The sequence below is a fragment of the Parasteatoda tepidariorum genome, chromosome 9, assembly GCF_982258835.1.
Source record: "Parasteatoda tepidariorum strain Cologne lab strain chromosome 9, Ptep-v5.0, whole genome shotgun sequence".
NCBI lineage: Eukaryota > Metazoa > Arthropoda > Arachnida > Araneae > Theridiidae > Parasteatoda > Parasteatoda tepidariorum.
In genome coordinates this window covers 76,363,128-76,383,193 of record NC_141763.1, presented here as the reverse complement: position 1 = coordinate 76,383,193, position 20,066 = coordinate 76,363,128, and the positions used below count along the sequence as shown (strand labels likewise).

General features: G+C 27.0%; 1 protein-coding gene across 8 annotated transcripts in view; it reads left to right on the top strand.

Annotated features, from left to right (window-relative positions):
* The window catches only part of Stat92E (Signal transducer and transcription activator Stat92E), a 52,664-nt gene extending 35,333 nt beyond the window's left edge, over nt 1–17,331 (top strand). For all 8 annotated transcript variants that reach the window (XM_087152160.1, XM_087152159.1, XM_087152158.1 and 5 more), the window contains 7 exons: nt 1,070–1,208; nt 4,025–4,172; nt 5,212–5,351; nt 5,437–5,592; nt 5,989–6,049; nt 7,187–7,288; nt 14,112–17,331. In XM_087152160.1, the coding sequence (XP_087008286.1) occupies nt 1,070–1,208; nt 4,025–4,172; nt 5,212–5,351; nt 5,437–5,592; nt 5,989–6,049; nt 7,187–7,288; nt 14,112–14,241 (876 nt within the window). In that variant the 3' untranslated portion in view covers nt 14,242–17,331. The remainder of the gene's footprint in view (nt 1–1,069; nt 1,209–4,024; nt 4,173–5,211; nt 5,352–5,436; nt 5,593–5,988; nt 6,050–7,186; nt 7,289–14,111) is intronic.
* The last annotated feature ends 2,735 nt before the right edge of the window (nt 17,332–20,066 follow it).

The following is a 20,066-nucleotide window of genomic DNA, read 5'->3' as shown; positions in this document are numbered from 1 at the left end:
AAATTGACTTTATTGTCCAAGTTAAGGGATTTTATGCAAGGTAAGTTCTTGTTTTCATAATTAAAACTTGATGGATTTAGTTTAAGGAATTGAATCAAATTTTTTATTTTATTACAATTCTATTTTGTGTTTCTTCATTTTCAAATTCCAATGCAGTATCTAACAAAGTTGATGTTGATAATACCAACAATTTAGTTTTATTGTTGTTTATATATCCTGTTTTGACCAATTCAACTTGCAAATTTTATGTGTTGCACGATTTACTTTAACTGACGCTCAATATTAAAAGATTTCTATTTATTTGAGGTCAAGTCATTACAATAAAAAATTTTGTACTGCCCTATTGACATTTATCAGAATCGAATGACATTTAAGAATTAAAAATTATTAAAAGCCCTTTTAAATAAGAACTCACAAAAACAGAGACAATACAATTGGTTTTATAAATTTTAATAATACTTAGAAAATTCAAAGATGTTTAATAATATTCAAAGCTATAATGAAATCTTAATGGATCAGCTTCTTAATATTTTGCTTTTGTAGTTAGACAAAAATCCATTATAAACTAATACCAAGAAATAATGTAAGTGTAAAAGTAATGTCTTATCATATGGGGGGGGGGGGGGTTAAGATATGGTCTAATAGTTATTTCACATCTTTAACTGTAATTTAGAAGTACAAAGTGTCAGGATTCTAAATGGTAGTAAATGGTTAAAAGAATGACTGCCTTTTCTTCTCTTCATGTGATGCCAAAACAAGAATAATATTAACTCGGCTTTTTTTTAAAAAAAATTATAGCAACTTTTTTCTCCCCTTTTGTTTTAAACTCAATATAATTGACTAATTTTTGTATCTTTTATATTAAATGTTCTTGGTGAAAGTAAGCTAAAAGCTGGAAATATATACTTATTAAGTTTTATCTCTATTCTTTCTAAGGATTATATTTAACATGTTTTTAATGCAATTTCATGAAATATTTTTTGGTTAGTGAATTCATTAAAGCATGTAATTTGATATTAGTTAACTAACCAAATTACAATTCAAGTATTTTTTTAAATATTTATTTTAGGGGCGAGTACCGTTCCAAGTACCAGAAAAAGTCAGCTGGACTGAGGTGGCAGAAGTACTTAGTACAAAATTTAAATCCGCCACTGGTCGAGGATTAACTGAAGATAATCTGCAATTTTTAGCTGCTAAAGTTTTCAGAAGTAGGTTAAAATATTTTGATTTAGTGATATCGATACCTTTTCTTTTGCTGATTCCTGAATCTAAAAATTATTTGGCTACATATTTATTATTTAGTTGTAATTTAAAATACAATAAATTTATTTATTTATTGCAGAGTGTAATTTTTTATTTACATTGGTTTTATAGGTATTTGTTCTTGAAATTTCCTTTCATCAAAGTTGATAAAATTATTATAGTTTTTTTTGCATTGTTGCGAAAATTAAAAGTTACACACCATTATAAAAGCCAAATGCGGATGATATTAAAAAAAAATAGCATTTTGTATCTTCACTTGACACTAGCCATCATTGTAATGTGTTGATTGCTTTAGCGTCAGAGTATTTATTTCGGAGGGTCTGTTACTGATCCGCTTGTTAACGAAAAAATAAAACTGTTTCTGTCCTTAATAGATGTCCCACCTGAACTTAATGACTGTTCCGGCTGGAAATCCTGCAGAATTTCTACTCAATCCAAGACATGTTAGGCATGACTACCTGCTAATTAAAGAGACCTAAGTGTGAAAAAGAATTAAAGGAAGGGAATGTAAAAATTAAAATACTTAAAGCATCAATTACTCAAAGTCTCAATTATGTTAGCATTGTTTCATTTAATAAAATTACAATAAGGCTAAAAATTATAACTGCATTTTTAAAAAATTTTATAAGCATGATTTATTTTACTATAAAATTAACCAGGGTTCGTGATTTTTTTAATAAAAATCAAAAGAATCAGGTTTTTTTGATTTAAATCAGATTTTTTTGATTTAAATCAGATTTTTTTGATTTAAATTGGATTTTTTTGACTTAAATCAGATTTTTTTGATTTTTATTCAAATACACTGTAAGAACTTTAATTTATGATTAAAAAAATTATAAATGTTTAATCAAAATTAACTTAATATTAAAACTATATTGTAGCAATACTTTAGAAGCTCTAACTAAAATAATTTTTCTTTATAATACATGACTTATGAAACAAATGCATGATTAAAATTTAAAGACTAGATGAAATAGAGAATTTAAAGAATACTTCAGGGGTCTGTCTGGGTTTTTCTGAGAGGTACCTATTTTGTGAAAATTAAAAATTATGTTAAAAAATCAACACAAATATAGTAAAAATATGGATTTATCGTTTCTTACGAGACACAAAAATAAAATTTTAAGAAAAAGTATTTTGTGTAATTATTTTATCGTTTTTCCTAAAGTTGAATTTGTAAAGGACCGTTAAACGGTAAGTAAATTTGACTTGGACAGACTCCTGTACTTTTAACTATTAAAACGAAGTTTCAGTTAGCAAACCATAACTTTAATTTAAAATTGTGATTTTTTTTCTCTCGATTTTTAAAATGACAAAATAAATGTAGCAGACTGTGTTTATAAATGTAGTCATTCATCAAAAAATAAATAAATATTCAATCTATATATTTTTATATTAAAATATTCATTTTTAATTCTTTATCAAAATAGATAAGTTAAGCTAAAAAAAAAAAAAAAAAAAAAAATTAGAAAATCTATGTACTCATTGGAATTTTTTTTCTCAAAATTTCTTTATAGAAAATCAGATAATGTCAAAGATACTGTAAACATATTATGAGAAAAAAATACCAGTTAATAACCCTACTGCTTCAAATAGACTTTGAAAGAGTTTGAAAGGGAAGAATGACACTATATTAGGAAAAAAACATCTGAATTCATCACCCTTTTTTATTCTTTTTCTATTTTTGGCATATTAGGGCAATTTCTTTTTAATATAACCTCAAACTTTAGAAATATGCATTTTCCACCAATAAAATATGATGTAGATTTTAATTCACGCTTTTTCATTCAAAAGGTAGAATTTTAATTAACATTATTTGTATTATTTTTTGAGAAAAATTCATGTTTATTAATTACTTTCTACAGCTATGCAAGTCTGTATTAAGACAGCATTAAATGTTTACTTTAATCTGTACTTTCAATCTGAAGAATCAAAAGATTTTTAAAAATGTAATTTCAAATGTGTTGGAATTTAACACACACCAAGAAAGAAAGTAATTTCGTTAACTAAAATTAATTAATGCAGCAATTAATTTAAATTAAATTTTAATACTAAGAAAAGAAAATAATAAAAGTATCAAACATTTAAAACACTGCTTTTTAACTTTTAAAATCAATATATATATATAGATAGAAAAAATTAGTTGATTTAAATCAATGATTTTTTTAAAAAAAAAAGATTTTTTTAAAAAAATCATTTGATTTAAGTCATGATTTAAATCAAGCTTATTTAAATCAACAAACCTTGAAATGAACCTATTTTATTAAATAAAGGACATTCTCTAAATAGAGTCATGATTTTGTCTTCGATAAAAACAGTAAAAAGTTAATAGTAATAGTTTTTTTTAGCTTCTATTTTAAGTAAGGAAATCAGTTCTTGGAGATTAAAATTGACATTCGGGAACAAATTGGGAAAATATGCAACTTAATTTGCTTCAACTTAGATTGAAAAATTCATTATTCTGTCTATTTGGTTATATTCATGTACTAAAAGTTAAAACTGTAAAAGTAACTAGGTACAACATCTCAATAATTTAAGTTAGTTATGTTATAAGCCATAATAGACAAAAGGTTATTAAATGTAACCATATATATCTTTAATAATGTGTTGTTAATGCGTTTCTTAGTCTTATTAAAGTTTAAACTATTTAAGATTTCTGATTGAGCTGAAAGATTCATGAAAAAAAGCACAATTCAGGAACATGTGCTATTGATTTAAGCATTCCTTTGATTATTAGTATAATAATTTGAATTCTATTTAGGTTCCCAGTTCCAAGATTACTCCATGATGGTGACTTGGTCCCAGTTTTGTAAAGAACCTTTACCAGAGCGTGGATTTACATTTTGGGAGTGGTTTTATGCAATTATGAAAGTTACACGGGAGCATCTTAGAAACTTGTGGAATGATGGGTAAATTATTTGAGCTTCAGTTGTATTTTATTTTTAATGATTTATGTCATAAATAAGACAAGTAGTTCAATATTGTCAGATGGCCATTAACTAAACACAATTGTGCTTAATTTGAATGGTGACAAAATGGAAATTTTATTTTAAAAACTATTTACACTTTTACCTGTTTACTGTATTTCTGTTTATATATTTTACTATATTTCGCTTTGCCTAAATACTGCTAAAATAATAAACTTGGAGTGTCAGCTATGAGACTAAATTCTTAACATACTCCTGGCATATGAATTTTATAGGCATCCCGTTAATGAGATGAAATTCAGTTCTTTTAAACAGAGGGGGAAAAAACAACTTTAATTTGATTTTGAATTATTTTGCTAATAATTTGCATACATGATGTGGAATTTTCTTTGTTTTTATAGTTATAGCTAAATTGTTGAGTTTTTTTTTTGCAGTATAGATGTTGCTGAGTAGTGTAGTTTAATCTACGGTAAATACACCTAACTTGATCACTTAAAAAAAAAAAAAAAAAAAATTAGTTCATGAAAATTCCTAATAGATTTGGTTACATGGCATGTGAATCACACATTTTGACAATCATTGATAGAGCATAAATCAAATTTATAGAGCTGACAAATTCTCATTATGTTTGAGTGATTGCATTTTGCAGTTTGTATTTAAGCTCATATTTCCCATTATTGATACTTCATGCATACCTCAATTCACTGATTTAAATAATTGATCTTTCAATGACCACATTGATTACAGATCCTATAAATTTGCAATAATTTTATCACATGTCACAGTGAGCTCTCTTGCAGCAGCGAAAAATGTCTCCACAATTTTGGGGTTAATTCTCACATTTTAATTTGTAAAGCATTTGACACTTAAATTTGTTTAAGTATGCAATTTTTTTTTATTTTAAGAATATTACATTTGAATAATTTGCATATATTTTACTATACTTCTTTAATGTTTTGGCATTAATTATACAGATTCTTCTTTCAATATTTTTTTTTTTAATTGAGCGCCACTTTTTCAGTCACATAATGGGTTTTGTCGGAAGAACACGGACTGAAGAATTGCTTTTGAAGAAATGTAATGGCACATTTTTGATCAGATTCAGTGATTCTGAGCTTGGTGGAGTTACGATTGCTTGGGTTACGGATTCTCAACAAAGAGGTAGTTTAATAACTAGTGAACAAGAAAAAATGAAAGTGATTTCTTAAACTTTTGTGTTTAATGAATTTTTGTTTTGTTTTATTAGAGGGTCAAGAGATCCTCATGGTGCAGCCTTTTACGAGTCGAGATTTTGTCATAAGAAGTTTGGCTGACAGGATTTATGATTTAAAAAATCTGCAATTTTTATATCCTGATATACACAGAGACCAAGCATTTGGCAGATACTATACACCTTATTCAGGTAAGTTTTTTTTAGTATCGTTGATTCACATATAGTGTGTGAAGCTTATTCATATTGTAAAAATTTATTCATATTGTAAAAACTTTTTCATAATGTAATTGCTCATTAGCAAACAGATAGTATTACTCAACAACGCTTGCTGGAGGGTGATAGTACCCACTTTGAGAACCCTATGAACTAGACTAATGTGATTCGATTATTTCAGACTTTAAAAAGTCAGTCTGTTATCCAATTAGCTAAAGTCATGTTATTTGTTTTCTTTTATCTTAATACCTAGTTTGTCTATTCAGATGTATTTTTTATATTTCGTTTTGATTTGAATGATTGTCTTACTGCTTTAAGAAACAGTTTTGAATTTTTTTTATCATCAATGATAGTATCCTTATATTATTTCAGAAAACCAACCACCGACTGTAAATGGATATGTTCGCCCTGTTCTCGTCACTCAAATTCCTGGGTAAGGCAGATTTTTAAAACTGAACAAATTTGTAATTTTTTTTAAAAAGATTTATTTAATTTAGCTACATTTTCAGTTTAACATAATTTTATTGAAATTAAATTGCAATTAACCACATATACGACTTTAAAAGTACAATCACAAATGTATAAATTATTGAGAATTGTTAATTAGTTGTTTGCAGTTTTAAATTTTATGTATGTTTAATTTTGTTTTAACACTAGTGGTTTATTTTCTATTTCAATTTCGTTTTTAAAAATATGACTTTGTGATTAAGACACGATTGAGCTGCCAATGTGTATGACTTGAGTACCATCCCTGCTGGTGTCTTGATGGCCCCTTCCAGCCTATTTTATTTTATAATCGACGTTGAACAGCCGACCCAATTTTTTGGTTTGTGACTACTATTGTTCAACTCGGTAGCCTCGTAACTTTTGAACCCTATCCGGAACACAAGGGGACTCCTGGATTAAATATTGGGAGAAATTTTGCCTTCGTGGAGGGCAATTTGATGGAACCAACCCGCATTTGCGTTACATGGAGAGGAAGACCACGAGAACCTCCCATGGTTAGCCTGATGGCAAGGGGACTCTAATCTATGATGTGTCTACCACTGAGGATATTTCATGTCAGCACTGTGGTCGGTGCAAGCCGGGTGTGGTATTTGTATCGACCTACCATCCTTGGGATTTGAACCCGGTTCACCTCATTGGGAGGCAAACGCTCTATCCCCTGAGCGATCGTGGCTCCTTGTTTAGATTGCTGAGTAATCTACCAGTGAATTTAAGATGCAATGCTGACGACTTTGTATCCATCATTTCTAAATTTTATACTTCAAACATGACCCTTTTGGTTGACAACATGTGCTTTTCTTAACGAAAGACAGCAGAAGTATCTGCAGTTATTAAATTGTGGTTCAACATTTGGATATTTGGATGATTGATTTATTCTGAAATTAACAGCTTTTTATTTACTTATTTAAAACATTAACATGTTCTAAAACAGAAAGTAATGATATTGAATGTAACTAAGAGTTGAATTGCAAATTGAATATTCATTTTCCATACACAAATAGTTTTGTGTTTTTACTGTTTACTAGGAACCCTAAATTTACAATTTTTAAAAAATATATTTTAGATGGTCAGGCTCCTGTGGCTTTGACAGCTATCCAGGTACACCGCAATCCTCTGTTCTGCAATCTCCAGAACCTGGATACCATGATCCGCATTCAGATATGCAGTAAGTCTGAGAACTATATCCAGAACTATTGTTCCTTTCTTTTTTTTCTATTAAAAAAAGAAGCCTTTTATGGCAAATGTGATTTTTTTTTATTGTTTAAAGATTTTTGTAACTACAATTTAGATTGACCATTTATATTTTATAAAACAAGTCTTCATATTGTTAATGTTTTTTCACAACTATGAAATTTATATTTGTATTTGATCACAAATTTTGTATGCAGAATATTTTCCAGTTATTCTGTCAAAGTTTGGAGCTTAAAACTTGGTTTTTTTAAACACAGCAGTTATCCTGCTCATATCAATATTAACTATGTAGTTAGATTAATGCAGTACTCTCTTTTAACAAGCTTCTGTTTAACTCTATCTCTGTTTTAAATTGACGAACCGATAAAACGATATGGACTGTAGTATTTTTAAATTCTTCATATTTACTTTTTTCATTCTTCATATTGTGAGCGACTTTTCATTAAATTCTCTCATTTCATCTCTGTATTCAATCAGTTCTTCAGCTGCTGTGTTTATAAACAGGAAAAAGACAAGAGTCCATCATAACAAACAAATGTCTGAGAAATAGTGTTTTTAAAATTTCCCGCTTTTTTCAGACTCTTATCATTGTTACGTATTAAATCGATCTAATTTTGATTGAATCTATTAATATTCGTTTGTAACACTTCGTTGATCACAGCGCACGCGGTTTAGTTTATAATCAAGTAACTTCTTGTCGATGCACTTTTGCATAGGATTATGTAACCAGTCACACTCAGTTATGCTGTATGAAATATTAAATTTTTTTTTCTGTATTTATATATTATATCCCGGTGTATTAATTATGAAGGAGACTGCAATTACAATGTGTAGAATTTAAAGCAGAAATTATTATATAATTCTTTATTTCTCCACTATTTTTGCTTGGGGCTTTATGCGATTTATGCTAGTTAAAAGGGAGTTTACTGTATTTTAAATAAGTTATAACTGAGCTGTACCTTTATATTGTATTATACAAAGACACTAATAGTCAATTATATTGTCACACTACTACAGTTATCAATGTCCTTGCTTCTGACTTAAAAAACTGACATTGTAACAGTGCTTTTGCTAAAATAATATTTATGCAATGTTGTGATTATAACTGTTATATTAATAATGTAGATGTTGCTTTTAGTATAGATTACTAAACAGAAGGTACAATTGTTTAAATTTTACATGCTTTTACCTTATAAGATAAACATCTTTTTAGATAAAAAAGAATCTCAGTGTTTGCTTTGTCACTAAGTTTTAAATAGCTTGATTTTACACATCTTTGCAGTGTTTCAGAAGAAAACTATTTTATTAGACAATATTTGTTAATAAGATTATTTTTATTGTGCAAAAAATTTTGCTATTCTAGGACTTATAATTATTTTAAGATTATTCTATTCAGGTTAGTATTAAAAAAGAATATGAATGCAATCATAAATTTTTAACATAATTAATTTTAATTGAGATTTTCCTTTAACAGCTATGAAACACCTCATTGTATTATTTATTAAAAATTATTACTTCTAAAATATATTTTGGTAAAAAAATTGGGATTCCCAACCAATCAAGAAATATCAAAGTTTAAACTTCGCATAAAACAAAGTCCGGGAAATGTCAGAGAATATTGTATTGTTTTGCTTAAATTTGGAAAATGACAAATTTTAGCTTTGGTGACAATTATTAATGTGAGACATGAGATTCATTCATTTTTACAGTTATGTATATGTTTATATTATATATTCATATTAAATATATTTCATTTTTACAGTTATATATATTTTAAATTTTAATAAATACTTTTCGACCATAAACAATCTGCTGTTTATTATTATATTATTTTTGATATAAAATTTTATTTATAAAAACATATGCAAAATTTTTTTTTTCTTCAAATTTCGATGAATACTCTTAGATGATGCTAGGCTTATATAAAAGAAATAAAAAAAAACTGAGCTTAACATTCTTATGCTTGGAAGCATTGCTGGCTTTCAAATCTATCAGCCTTACTAGAAATAAAAAGGAGAAATAATTAGCTTAATTTAGTCTAGAAATAAATTTTAAAATGTCATGTTTGTAAATATGATAATTACGTATTGTCTCTGTCTCCTCAACACTACTCTCAATGACAACAGCATTTATAAGTATTTACTCTATATCAAGGAAACATTGTTCTTCTTGCCATGTTATAATTAAGTAAGAATCAATGTTATGTTTCCTTTTCCTTGACTTCAAAAATATCTTTATTGATTCATGCATTATGAATTTAAACTGCAACAGAAAGTTCTATACAAACAATAAATTTATTACTATTGATAATAATAGGAATTAAAATATATAGGAATTGACTCTTTAAAATTTTTTTTATTTCAATGAAAGGAGTATAAATAGATTTTTTTTTTTTTCAATAAGCTTATTCATTACTTTACTGTTCTTGCTTCTCCACAGTAATATCTCATGCAAGTAATTTATTCTTTTGTATAATATTTGAAAGGCTTTGTTAATTTTTTTACAATAATTGAGCCTCAAAATTAAGAATTGCTTCAATATTAATTTTATTTCTATGACCAAATATAACTTTACTGCCTATTTCAGGGGTGATTATATTCTGGGGGTACCCTGAAATTCTGGGTTTTTCATATCATTCTTCTAGGTCTGAAAACTAGAAGCAGGAAAGGCTATTTTTGCACAAATATTGCAGAGTTCCCAAATCCAAGAGCATTGGTTTGCTGATTTCCTCAAATTAAGAACTTTTAACCTAACAAAAGTTTGAAGCTTTTTCTAAATCCCACTAATTGAAAGGCTAGTTTTGCATATAATTTATTTATAATTCTAAAAACTACAAGTAGCTAAAGTTTGGATTTTTTAGTGTATAATTTTAAGCAATATATTTTTAATCAATATGTTAAATTATATAATTTTTTTAAGTTACTAAATATGATTATTTTTAAAAGTTTTTTAGCTACATACTACTTATTTTTACATTTGGATTATCAAAGTTCTTTAATTATGTTTCTAAGTTTAAATTGTGTTTTATATCGTATTAACAGTTATGTCTGGTTATTATGTTTCAATTTAAATCTACCAAAGATATTTGTTATCTGAGATGTTTTCAATAAGTACGATTCAAATTTTTTAAATATACAACTAATGTTGTATTCTGCATCATAATTTCTTGTGTACTTAACCTTTGCCCTAAATTATATCACTTGTAATTGCTGTGTGCATTTGATAATGTATTTTGAATTGATGATAACATTTAGCTCTATATATTAGATGATGGTTTGTGAATTTTTTTTAAGGCTTGTTATTTGATCTGTATGGTGGGAAAGTAGGTGGTAACTTGAATATTTTTTACTGTAATAATTGGTTCTTCAATATATCTTATAATATTCATCAATATATTTTAAATATTTTATTTTCACTTCGAATTAAGAAGATATTTGTTACAATTAAAATTAAATAACTTTTAAGGAAGAAAGCAGTTTTTGCTTTTATTATCAGATAATTGATTAAATACTGATTAAACAAAGTCCTTTACAGGAATAACCTTACTTCTCTTTTATTTTGTTAAAAAGCTTGTTATTATCTTTAATTAATTAGCTTTCATTTTGACACAAACTCTATTTTAAGGTCTAAGTTTTCGAGCTAAACTACTTTTTAAATAATTAAAAGTAATTCTCAATGGGCAATAAATGTTAAAAATGGGTGATTGTCTCTGGATTAAAGGTCTGAAGGATTTTATTTGCTCTCACATTTATTTTCAATATGAGCTGAGATTTAAAATAAAAATAAACATTTAAGAGCCATTGATTGTAAATACCTAAAAAAATATCTTACAAGTTTTTTTTATTTTTTTTAAATTTTACATAAAGCTTTTATTTCTTCTAAAAAATAATTTTCCCTTAAAGACTTTGTGACGTTCAAACTTATTTAACTAATTCCGAAGATTTTGGTTCTATATTTCTCTTTGATTTCCTACATTTGCTGAAAGAAAGAGGAAAAAGTAATGATTCCAGCTGTTGTAGAAAAGTTTTTTTTAATTAATTATAAAAATGTGTTGATTTTGCTGAAATTTTTTTATAAAAATTGCATTTGTTAAAGAAAATATATTATATCATAGTTTCACCTATGAAGTTATGGCTAAAGGTGTATAATGTTATATGCTCTTACTTTCAGCAAAATTCTAAACTTAGTGTAAGTAATTCAATTATAAGTACCTTTCATTAGACTTGGATGTTTTACAAAATAAGTAAAAAGAAAATGGAATTTGCTTTATTAATGCAAGGAATTTCGTATGAAGTATTTTAACTTTTGGTGTATGAAATCTTTTTCTTAATGCTTAATTTTAAATGTTTATATTTTATATTTGTATATAATATTTCTCTATTGAATTCCAATGTTTAAAAGTGACAGTTTTTAAGAACCTACTATTAAAATCAACACAAAATTAATTTTAATAATGTGTAAACTAATGAAAAAGTTAAAATTATCCTACAAATTCATATAATGATTTCTTTTTAAGTTAAAAACATTTCATCTGTAGAATTTGATGAATAATATTTATTAATCCGTGTCTGTGTATTTTTCAACAAGTGCATTCTACCTGAGTACTTACAAGTAATTCTTTCAATCATAGCTTTCTCATATGCTTTTGGGGTTAATAAAGAGAGGTTTTATTAAGTTTCTTTTTTCTTAATTCAAAACTATTTATTTTATTACATTTGAATTTTTTTTTTTTAAATCAGAAATCTAAATGTCATCATCCTAATTCTTTTAGTCCATTGTGTCAAGTTTTCAGTTAGTCATAAAATCTTGCTTAAATATGTTATAATTTTCAGCAAAAACTTAAACCATTTGAAAGAAAAAATGGATAGCCACATACATAATTATTCTTTAATTCTTGCAAAAGTAAAAAAAAGCAATTATATTTCGGGTGTTATTTTTTTTCTCAATTAGTAATTTAATCAGAGAAAAATAATACTAATACATGAGGCTGCCTTTTTTTTTATTTTCGCTCAATTAACATAATATAGGAGTGCAAAGTTATGGAATAAGATTTCTTCTTATTCAAATTACTCTTACAAATTTTATGTGTCAAAACTTATGGCGTAGTTTGAAGGAACACGACCAAAGATCTGAATTTCAGAAAAAGTTTTGTTCTGTTTTGAATAACAGTTATTCTTTATTATTTTTCAATTAAAAAAGAACAAAAATGATTACATTAGCTTACAATCTGGTTTTCATAAATTAAAAACCTAAGCATCTTCTCTCAGAGAAGCATTTTCCTCTTTTTGCTACTCAAAGATTTGCTTGTCATGATTCCTTAGATATTTTGATAAATGAATACAGCTTTCTTGAAAAGTACTAATGTTATCTATGCGAAGTTTATATTAATAATATTAGGCAAAACATGTGAAAAGCCCTTTATAAAAGTTCAAACTTGTTTATATTAAGAACAATAGGACAAAAGTCTATTAAACATGCTTTTGCCACAATCATAAAAATAAAAGCTTTAATATATGAAAATAAATTGGAAAATGTTTAAAAATGATCTTTAATTGTTTTTTTTATATATATTTTTAAAAGAAACTGTGTTAGCTTTGTTTATGATTTAAATTTGGACTTTTTGTCTGCAATTGTTTGACACTCATTGCGTTTATCACCAACACAATAGGGTTTTGAGCATAAAATCATTTTATTAGTCGCGTCCACATTTTCTTTCTTACTCTTTTTCATGCATTTGTAATTGTATTTCGGATTGCTAAAAACTTTTCAAAGTTTCTATTTATTTTCATATAGTATCAAAGTTGTAAAAAAAGAAAAGTGAAACTTGCTGCAAACACTAGCAGTTGTCATTTAGTCATAAAATTTCTATTTTCTTTTTCTGAAAAACTTAGCATTTACCTATTATAAACGATGTGCGTTGCTAAAATAGATAAAACACTGAAATAACAAATATATTAAATCAGAAAAATGCTAATACTATCAGACACATACGCAGCTTCAATTGTTAGTAATTGTAATCGCTCATTATTGCCTATTATTTATGACTAGTCAAATGTTACGTTTCATTGTTTATGAAAATTCAGTTTAAACTAAAAGGAATGAAATTTTATACTTCTGACAATAATATTGGGATGATTTTCCAGATGTTTCGAAATAACTTTTCGTTAAATTTGTACAGAGTTTAAAAAAAGTTTTTTTTTTTTAAACTTTAAATCAACAACGTATAAAATTTTCTTCATTAAATCAGGGATAGCAGCAAACTATTTTTTTGAATTTTTATGCTTTTCTAATACGAACCAGATTTTCAACTTCTACACATAATAATAGTACAAACTTTGTGTTGGTAAAATATTGAATTTTCTGAAAGCTGTATTCATTATCTTCCAAAAATATCTCAACAGGTTTGACATTCGCAATCTTATTGGGAGAAAGAAAATGCTGTTCTTATTGCGTTTGCTTGGGAAAACTAATTTACGACCAGTAAATTACTGTTATTTTTAAAAGCAATTTTTTTAGTTTTACAGACATGAGCAGTACGATTTTGAAAAACTCTGATAATGATCTTTCAAAATGCACATAAAGTTTTGACAGGTAAAAAATCGCTGAGAAGAAACTTTGCAGAGCAGTGTTTCCATAATTTTGTAAATTAATTCACCTAGTTTTCTATTCAATCTCTCTTTAAATATAAATTTTGTGTACAAGTCTCAGCCAGGATGCACTTTCTTGAAACAAAGCACAAGTCACGGAGGTTTTTTTGATGTGAAACTAATAATCTCTGTGGTTTGTGTCTTTGACAGAACTGGAGCTGCGATCACCGAAGTGGACTATGACCTTATGAACATGGAGTTCTCATCTGAAATGGATGATCCTGTAGATTTCTCTTGCATCAACGTCAATGATTTGATACAGTATCCAAAGTCAACCTGAAAATGCCAAAAAAAAAAAAAAAAATCATAACTGATAGTCACCACTGTTATTTTTCCATAGCTTACTCAGCGTCCGGTAAATAGAAGTGCATTCTGGTTGTTCTTTGGCACTGACATCTTTATGGACATCTCTTTTGAACTAGTGCATGCAGTAATATATTTTTAATACATAAGGATGGGTTTATAAAGTGCCAATCATTATTTGTTTACTCTAATTTTAAATCTATAGATTGGTAGACTATATACTATAGACTAATCTATAAACTTGGTAGATTGATTTGGAAAAATGTTTTAATTTCGGGATGCTTATTATTACTAAAATTATATTTTGCATTTCTTAAGTCATTTTATTTGTTAATTAGGTAGTACTGCACGCGTTAGTCTAGTATTGGCATCAGATTTTAACAAAATTTTGAAGGGTGTTAGGAACCTTTCCTGGATCAATTAAATTAGCTAATTAATCTTTTCCTGAATCATTTAAATTATTTAATTTTTTCCCTCTGAATCAATTAAAGGGAACTTTAATTTCACTGCTAATGCTGAGTCTATTGGAAACTTGTCGAATTCCGAAACAGTCGGCTCAAAAAAATGTGGATCCGTTTAAAGTAAGATTTTTCAATTAAAAAAGATCTCGCAATGTTCGTATTTAATTTATCAAAAATCAAACCCATTTACAAAATTGTAATTTTTTCCCTTAGTATGCAAAAATCCATAGTTTAAACGTTGAGTTACATTTTTTTGCTGGGAATTTGCTATAGTAAGAATTCAAGATAGGTGTTTTTTTTTCTTCTTAAAATAATTTTTTTTTTGTAGTTTTGCATACACATGCAAATATATCAATGTTGAAAAAAAGTTTTAAAAATCATTATACAGTATTATATGTCATGATTTATTTCATTATACTCAATCTTTTTGTACATAAATGCAAATATTATTCGTACATGCATAGAGGAAAATGGTTGGGTATAGTTTTTGAAATATTTTTTAAAAGTTACAATCCATTATAATAAAAAAAGTGTCAATGGATCTTGTAGAATTGACATCCCCTGTCTTAGCATTTTAATAAATTAGATTGAAAATTTTTTATGAACCCATTCATATGTCATAGTGTGATTTCATTTATCCTACCTACTATATCAAAGTATAGATTCATTTGTTAATTTTGCATGGTTGCTTCTGACTCAATTTACAAATATACAGTAAATAATCCGAACCTGTCCAGTTCAAGTCATTATTTTTGTACTCATTTTAGATCATTAGTGGCGAACTAGCAATCATTTTAGTGATATACATAACATTAATTTTGAGGAAATTTTGTTGGATTCAGAGAAGGTAGTTTACTGTAGATTAGTTATCTTTTTTTTGAATTGTTCATTTAAAGCAGTCCTCATTTCTAAATTATGATTTCTCTCTCATTATAGAAAACTCTGCATTTATTTTTTGTAATATAAACATGTTAAAATTAACTTTCACAGAGAAAAGGGAGGTAATATTTTGAGCAATTTTATGATTAATTTTCAGAATTATTTTCCATTTTAAACTGTTGTTGATGAATAAAAAAAAAATTTTTTTTTGGTTAAAAATTATTCAATAATTATGCTAACTTTGACACATATTAAAATTTTTCTATTGCACTTTCCAGAAATTTTGACAAATTATTTCATTTGTCACGTTTAAAAAAGTATTTTATACCTACTGTTTGTAAATTATGCCCTTTTTAACATGTTACTTTACTGAACATATGAATGCAGAGTTTTTTCTCACTTTTTAAAAAAGAATTATATTAAGGTTTTTCTACCAGAGTTAGAATAATTTAAAACTTTTTTTTTTCCATTCAAACGTCTAGTATAAATTGCTTTTTATTGGTTAATAAATTATTCAAGTTACCTCCCAAGTTTGTTTTAAAATTAGTTAATTTTGTTCCTAGGTTTAAAACTGTAGTATCTTGATCGGAAAAATCGTATTTCTCCTCTGTTTTAGATATACATTAAAGAAGTTTTAATTTTATAACAAAATGTTTTGACTAAAATAACTAACATTTTAGTAAAATTCAAAATGATTGGTTTTCTGAGTTCTTACATTTATATTATCATAAAATTTCATTTCATGCGTTAACTGTTTTAGTGTAAGCATTATTTCATTTCCATTACAATGCTGTACATATCTTTAATTGCATTTCCTCATTTTGAAAACTTTTAGCTGGTCTGTGCACATTTATTGTATAATTGGAAGTTTGCCTTTTGACCTTTCTAGTCCTCAATTTATTAATTTTGTTTCATTTTGCAATCAATTGAACGTTTGTCAATGCATATTTGTTTGTGATATCTCATTAAAATTAGCTGTTTTTTTTAGGTTTAGTAAAGCAGTCATGATTTCCCCCCGCTTTTTTTGTAAATCTTTGTTAGAAGGAATTACATTTAGTTTATACAAAGTTGTATTAATGCAATTTTGTTGTTTAATGCTGTGCTAATTATTCAAAAATAAAAAAAAAACATTTTATATAATAAATGAAAATATGAATTTTTTAAAAGGAATTTTAAATGAGAGTAAGCCTATATTTTCCACTCTGGTTGACAGTTATTTTTTTGATGTACTTTATGACCTTCTAATTATGTGTCTGTATTATATAACCCCCCCCCCCAAAAAAAAAAATCAATATATTTGAAAGGGATTTGACATGTTGAAGGTAATTATACCATAAAGAATATTTGCTACACCATGACATTAATTTCCGCAAATTTTTCTTTTCAAAGTCTTATTACCATCCCAATTCATTTCTAAAAACTAAATTTTTTCACTTCACATGATTTACGAATTGCTTAATTGAAATCTAGTTTTTTTCCCCCCTAGCTTTTTTAAAATACCTTGTCTAGTGCACATCCACCTAATTTTCAAACTAGTAATTGGGCCGTCGGCTATTTTCCAGATTTTCTAATTATGGCATTTAAGTAACCATCATTTTAAAATGAACCCCCTTTGTAATGCTGGAAGTGAATATTTAAGCACCATCTATTCACATTTTCGTTTAATTAACCTGCTCTTACAGTGGACTCTTATTAAATTCAAATTCGAAAGGGAAGATAAAAGAAAATCCAAATTATCCAAAATATGCATTTTTTAAAAAAATAAATAAATACTATCAATATGAAACTGTGTTTAGCTTATATACTCAAAAAGAACCTGTAATTTACTTGATTTAAGGATGATGTGTATAAGTTGGATAACATTTTCATAAATAAGTAATTCATAAATCTCTGTTGTACGTACACTTAAATTGCACATACATTATTTAAATTTTCTTAAAAAATAATGTAATTGTTTGCTTAAGTTTACGTTATTTATAATTACTTTGTTGTTATGCATATCACAAAATAACTCAACCTTTATTTTAATTTAATGTTCAACAAACCTCAGATTTTGAATAATTTTTATTGCTTTAGAAGAGTTATATATTGGATCATTCATGTTCACATCTAAAATTTCATTATACTTTTCACTTCATTTTTTAGTGCTTCAGAAAAATTATTTATTGGATCAGTCATGTTCGCATCTATTATACTTTTCACTTCATTTTTTAATGCTTCCGAAAAATTATATATTGGATCATTCATGTTCACATCTAGAATTGCATTATACTTTTCACTTCATTTTTTAATGCTTCAGAAAAATTATATATTGGATCAGCCACATCTAGAATTTCATCATACTTTTCACTTCATTTTTTAGTGCTTCAGAAGAATTGCATATTGGATCATTCATTCATCATCCATTATGTGTTGGATCATTCATGTTCACATATAGAATTTCTTTACACTTTTTTTTATCAGAAAGATGATCTGTTTTTACTTTTTTGATGATGTCGCATTCATTAGGTTTTTTAGATACAGCAACCTCACTATTAATTTGGACATGGAATTTTATTTTAATTCCCGACCAGATTTCGTATTAACAAAATTTTGAATTAAAGATCAAATTTTAGAGGAATGATTGTAAATTTGAATTAAAGAGAGTCCATTGTATATGTGATGCAGCAGTGTGGTATCAAAAGGTGAGAGCAACTTTTTTCATGAGAATTTTTTGGGGAAGGGAGTGTCATATGAAGCTCAATGCATCCTGAACTAAATGGGTAATTAAAAGAAGGGCTGTTGTGCATTTGTTTTATGCATAAGGTATTGAATATAAGTACATGTTATCGGTATCCAGTTTTTGTTTTATAACAATAAAGACTCCCGCACAAATTTCATGGAAATTTGCTGAAGCATTAATATATCAAATTTTTCAATAGTCAAATTGTCTAGAAATAACTAATTTTATTAGATTTTGACTTATAAAATTTCTAAATTTTAAATCGGTTTTAAGTCTACCTAATCTAGTATTATAAAACGTTTTCAGCATCTAGTTTTTCAATTTCCAGTTATGAAACATTTATTCTTAGTAATGAAAAAAATGTAAATTAAATACAGTGAGTTTTTATTTTGTCAGGAGGGTAAATTAAAATATGCATCTATAATGCTTAAAGATGAGTAGCTTTTGTAAAATACTTTATACTAAGTGAGGCGAGTTAAGGCTTGAAATAAAACTGCATTTATTTCTTTAAGCCACATAAAATATGCTCAAAGTTAGGCGTCCTTTTTGAGGACTAACTACAAATTCAAAAATCAAAATGCTGAGGTGCATGTAGGCGTTACAATTTATGCTCAAGTCTTTTTAATAATTATGGTGTACTTTTTCTTAACATTTGTTTGTTTCTTAAAATTTGTCCTAGGTTAACCGGTACTGAAAAATTAGGGTTCTAGTTTACTTTACTACGAGTTAAATGTTTCTGAGAGAAAGTAACTTTTCAATTTTTTTGGTTATAAAGTGTAAGTTCTCTCTCTCTCTTTTTATCTAAAAGCAACTTTTTTTTTAAAAAAGAAAAGAAATTGAGTTGCAATTTCTTGTTTTTAATGATTGCTGGGTGAGGAGTTAAAAAGTAGTATTATGTTTTTTTTTTTTGCTCCTGCTACATTAGTTAGAGCCCTGAGGTCTGTCAGGTCTTCCAGAATCTCTAGTTGCAAACTAAAAACTCAGTTTAGACTTGTATAAAGCCTCTATATTTATAATAGCATAGGACAGGGATCTTCAAATGATTTCCCTTGGGCCCAAAATCTACCCACATATCTAAAATGCTGAGTATAAGCAGATTACCTTTTAAATTTACAACACAAGTATATCTTTAGAAGAAAAAGAGGATTAAAATAGAGTATTTTAATTGCAAATAATGTTAGGGAATTTATCCCAATGCGCTAAATATGTGACTTGGCATTGCTTCAAATATCTTATTTAATTTGCTGCATAGTTTTGAAACAGAAGTTAGGAAGTGGTTAAAAGAAATGCAGTATGTAAGTTTAATAAGTGAACGAGATAGAGTCCCATAGTTGTTTCGGTTTGAATGTTTGCCTCATAAGTAAGGCGATCTCTGAAGCAAGAAAAGAGGTTCAACTGGTTCAATTGCTTATCAAGCAAGCTCTGCTTTGTGTTTGTTTGAGAGAGGGATAACTTCTTCACACTCTTCGAAACAGGTTTTTGTTTATATTCAGAGCAAAAGTAATGACCTTTTATAAGAAAATATTTAAGTTTTGGCTTTGAGCTTGGTTTGCACATAGTTATATGTTGGTTTGTGCACATAGTGCACTATGTTGGTTTGCTCTTGGTTTTGTGACATAGTTAGCTATGTCACAAAATGAAAATTTGTCTAGATGTCCATTGTTCTAGAAACCTTGAAAAATCAGCATTTCTCTATTATATCTGTTGTTAAGGGTTAAATGATCCTTCTCCCCTTAATCA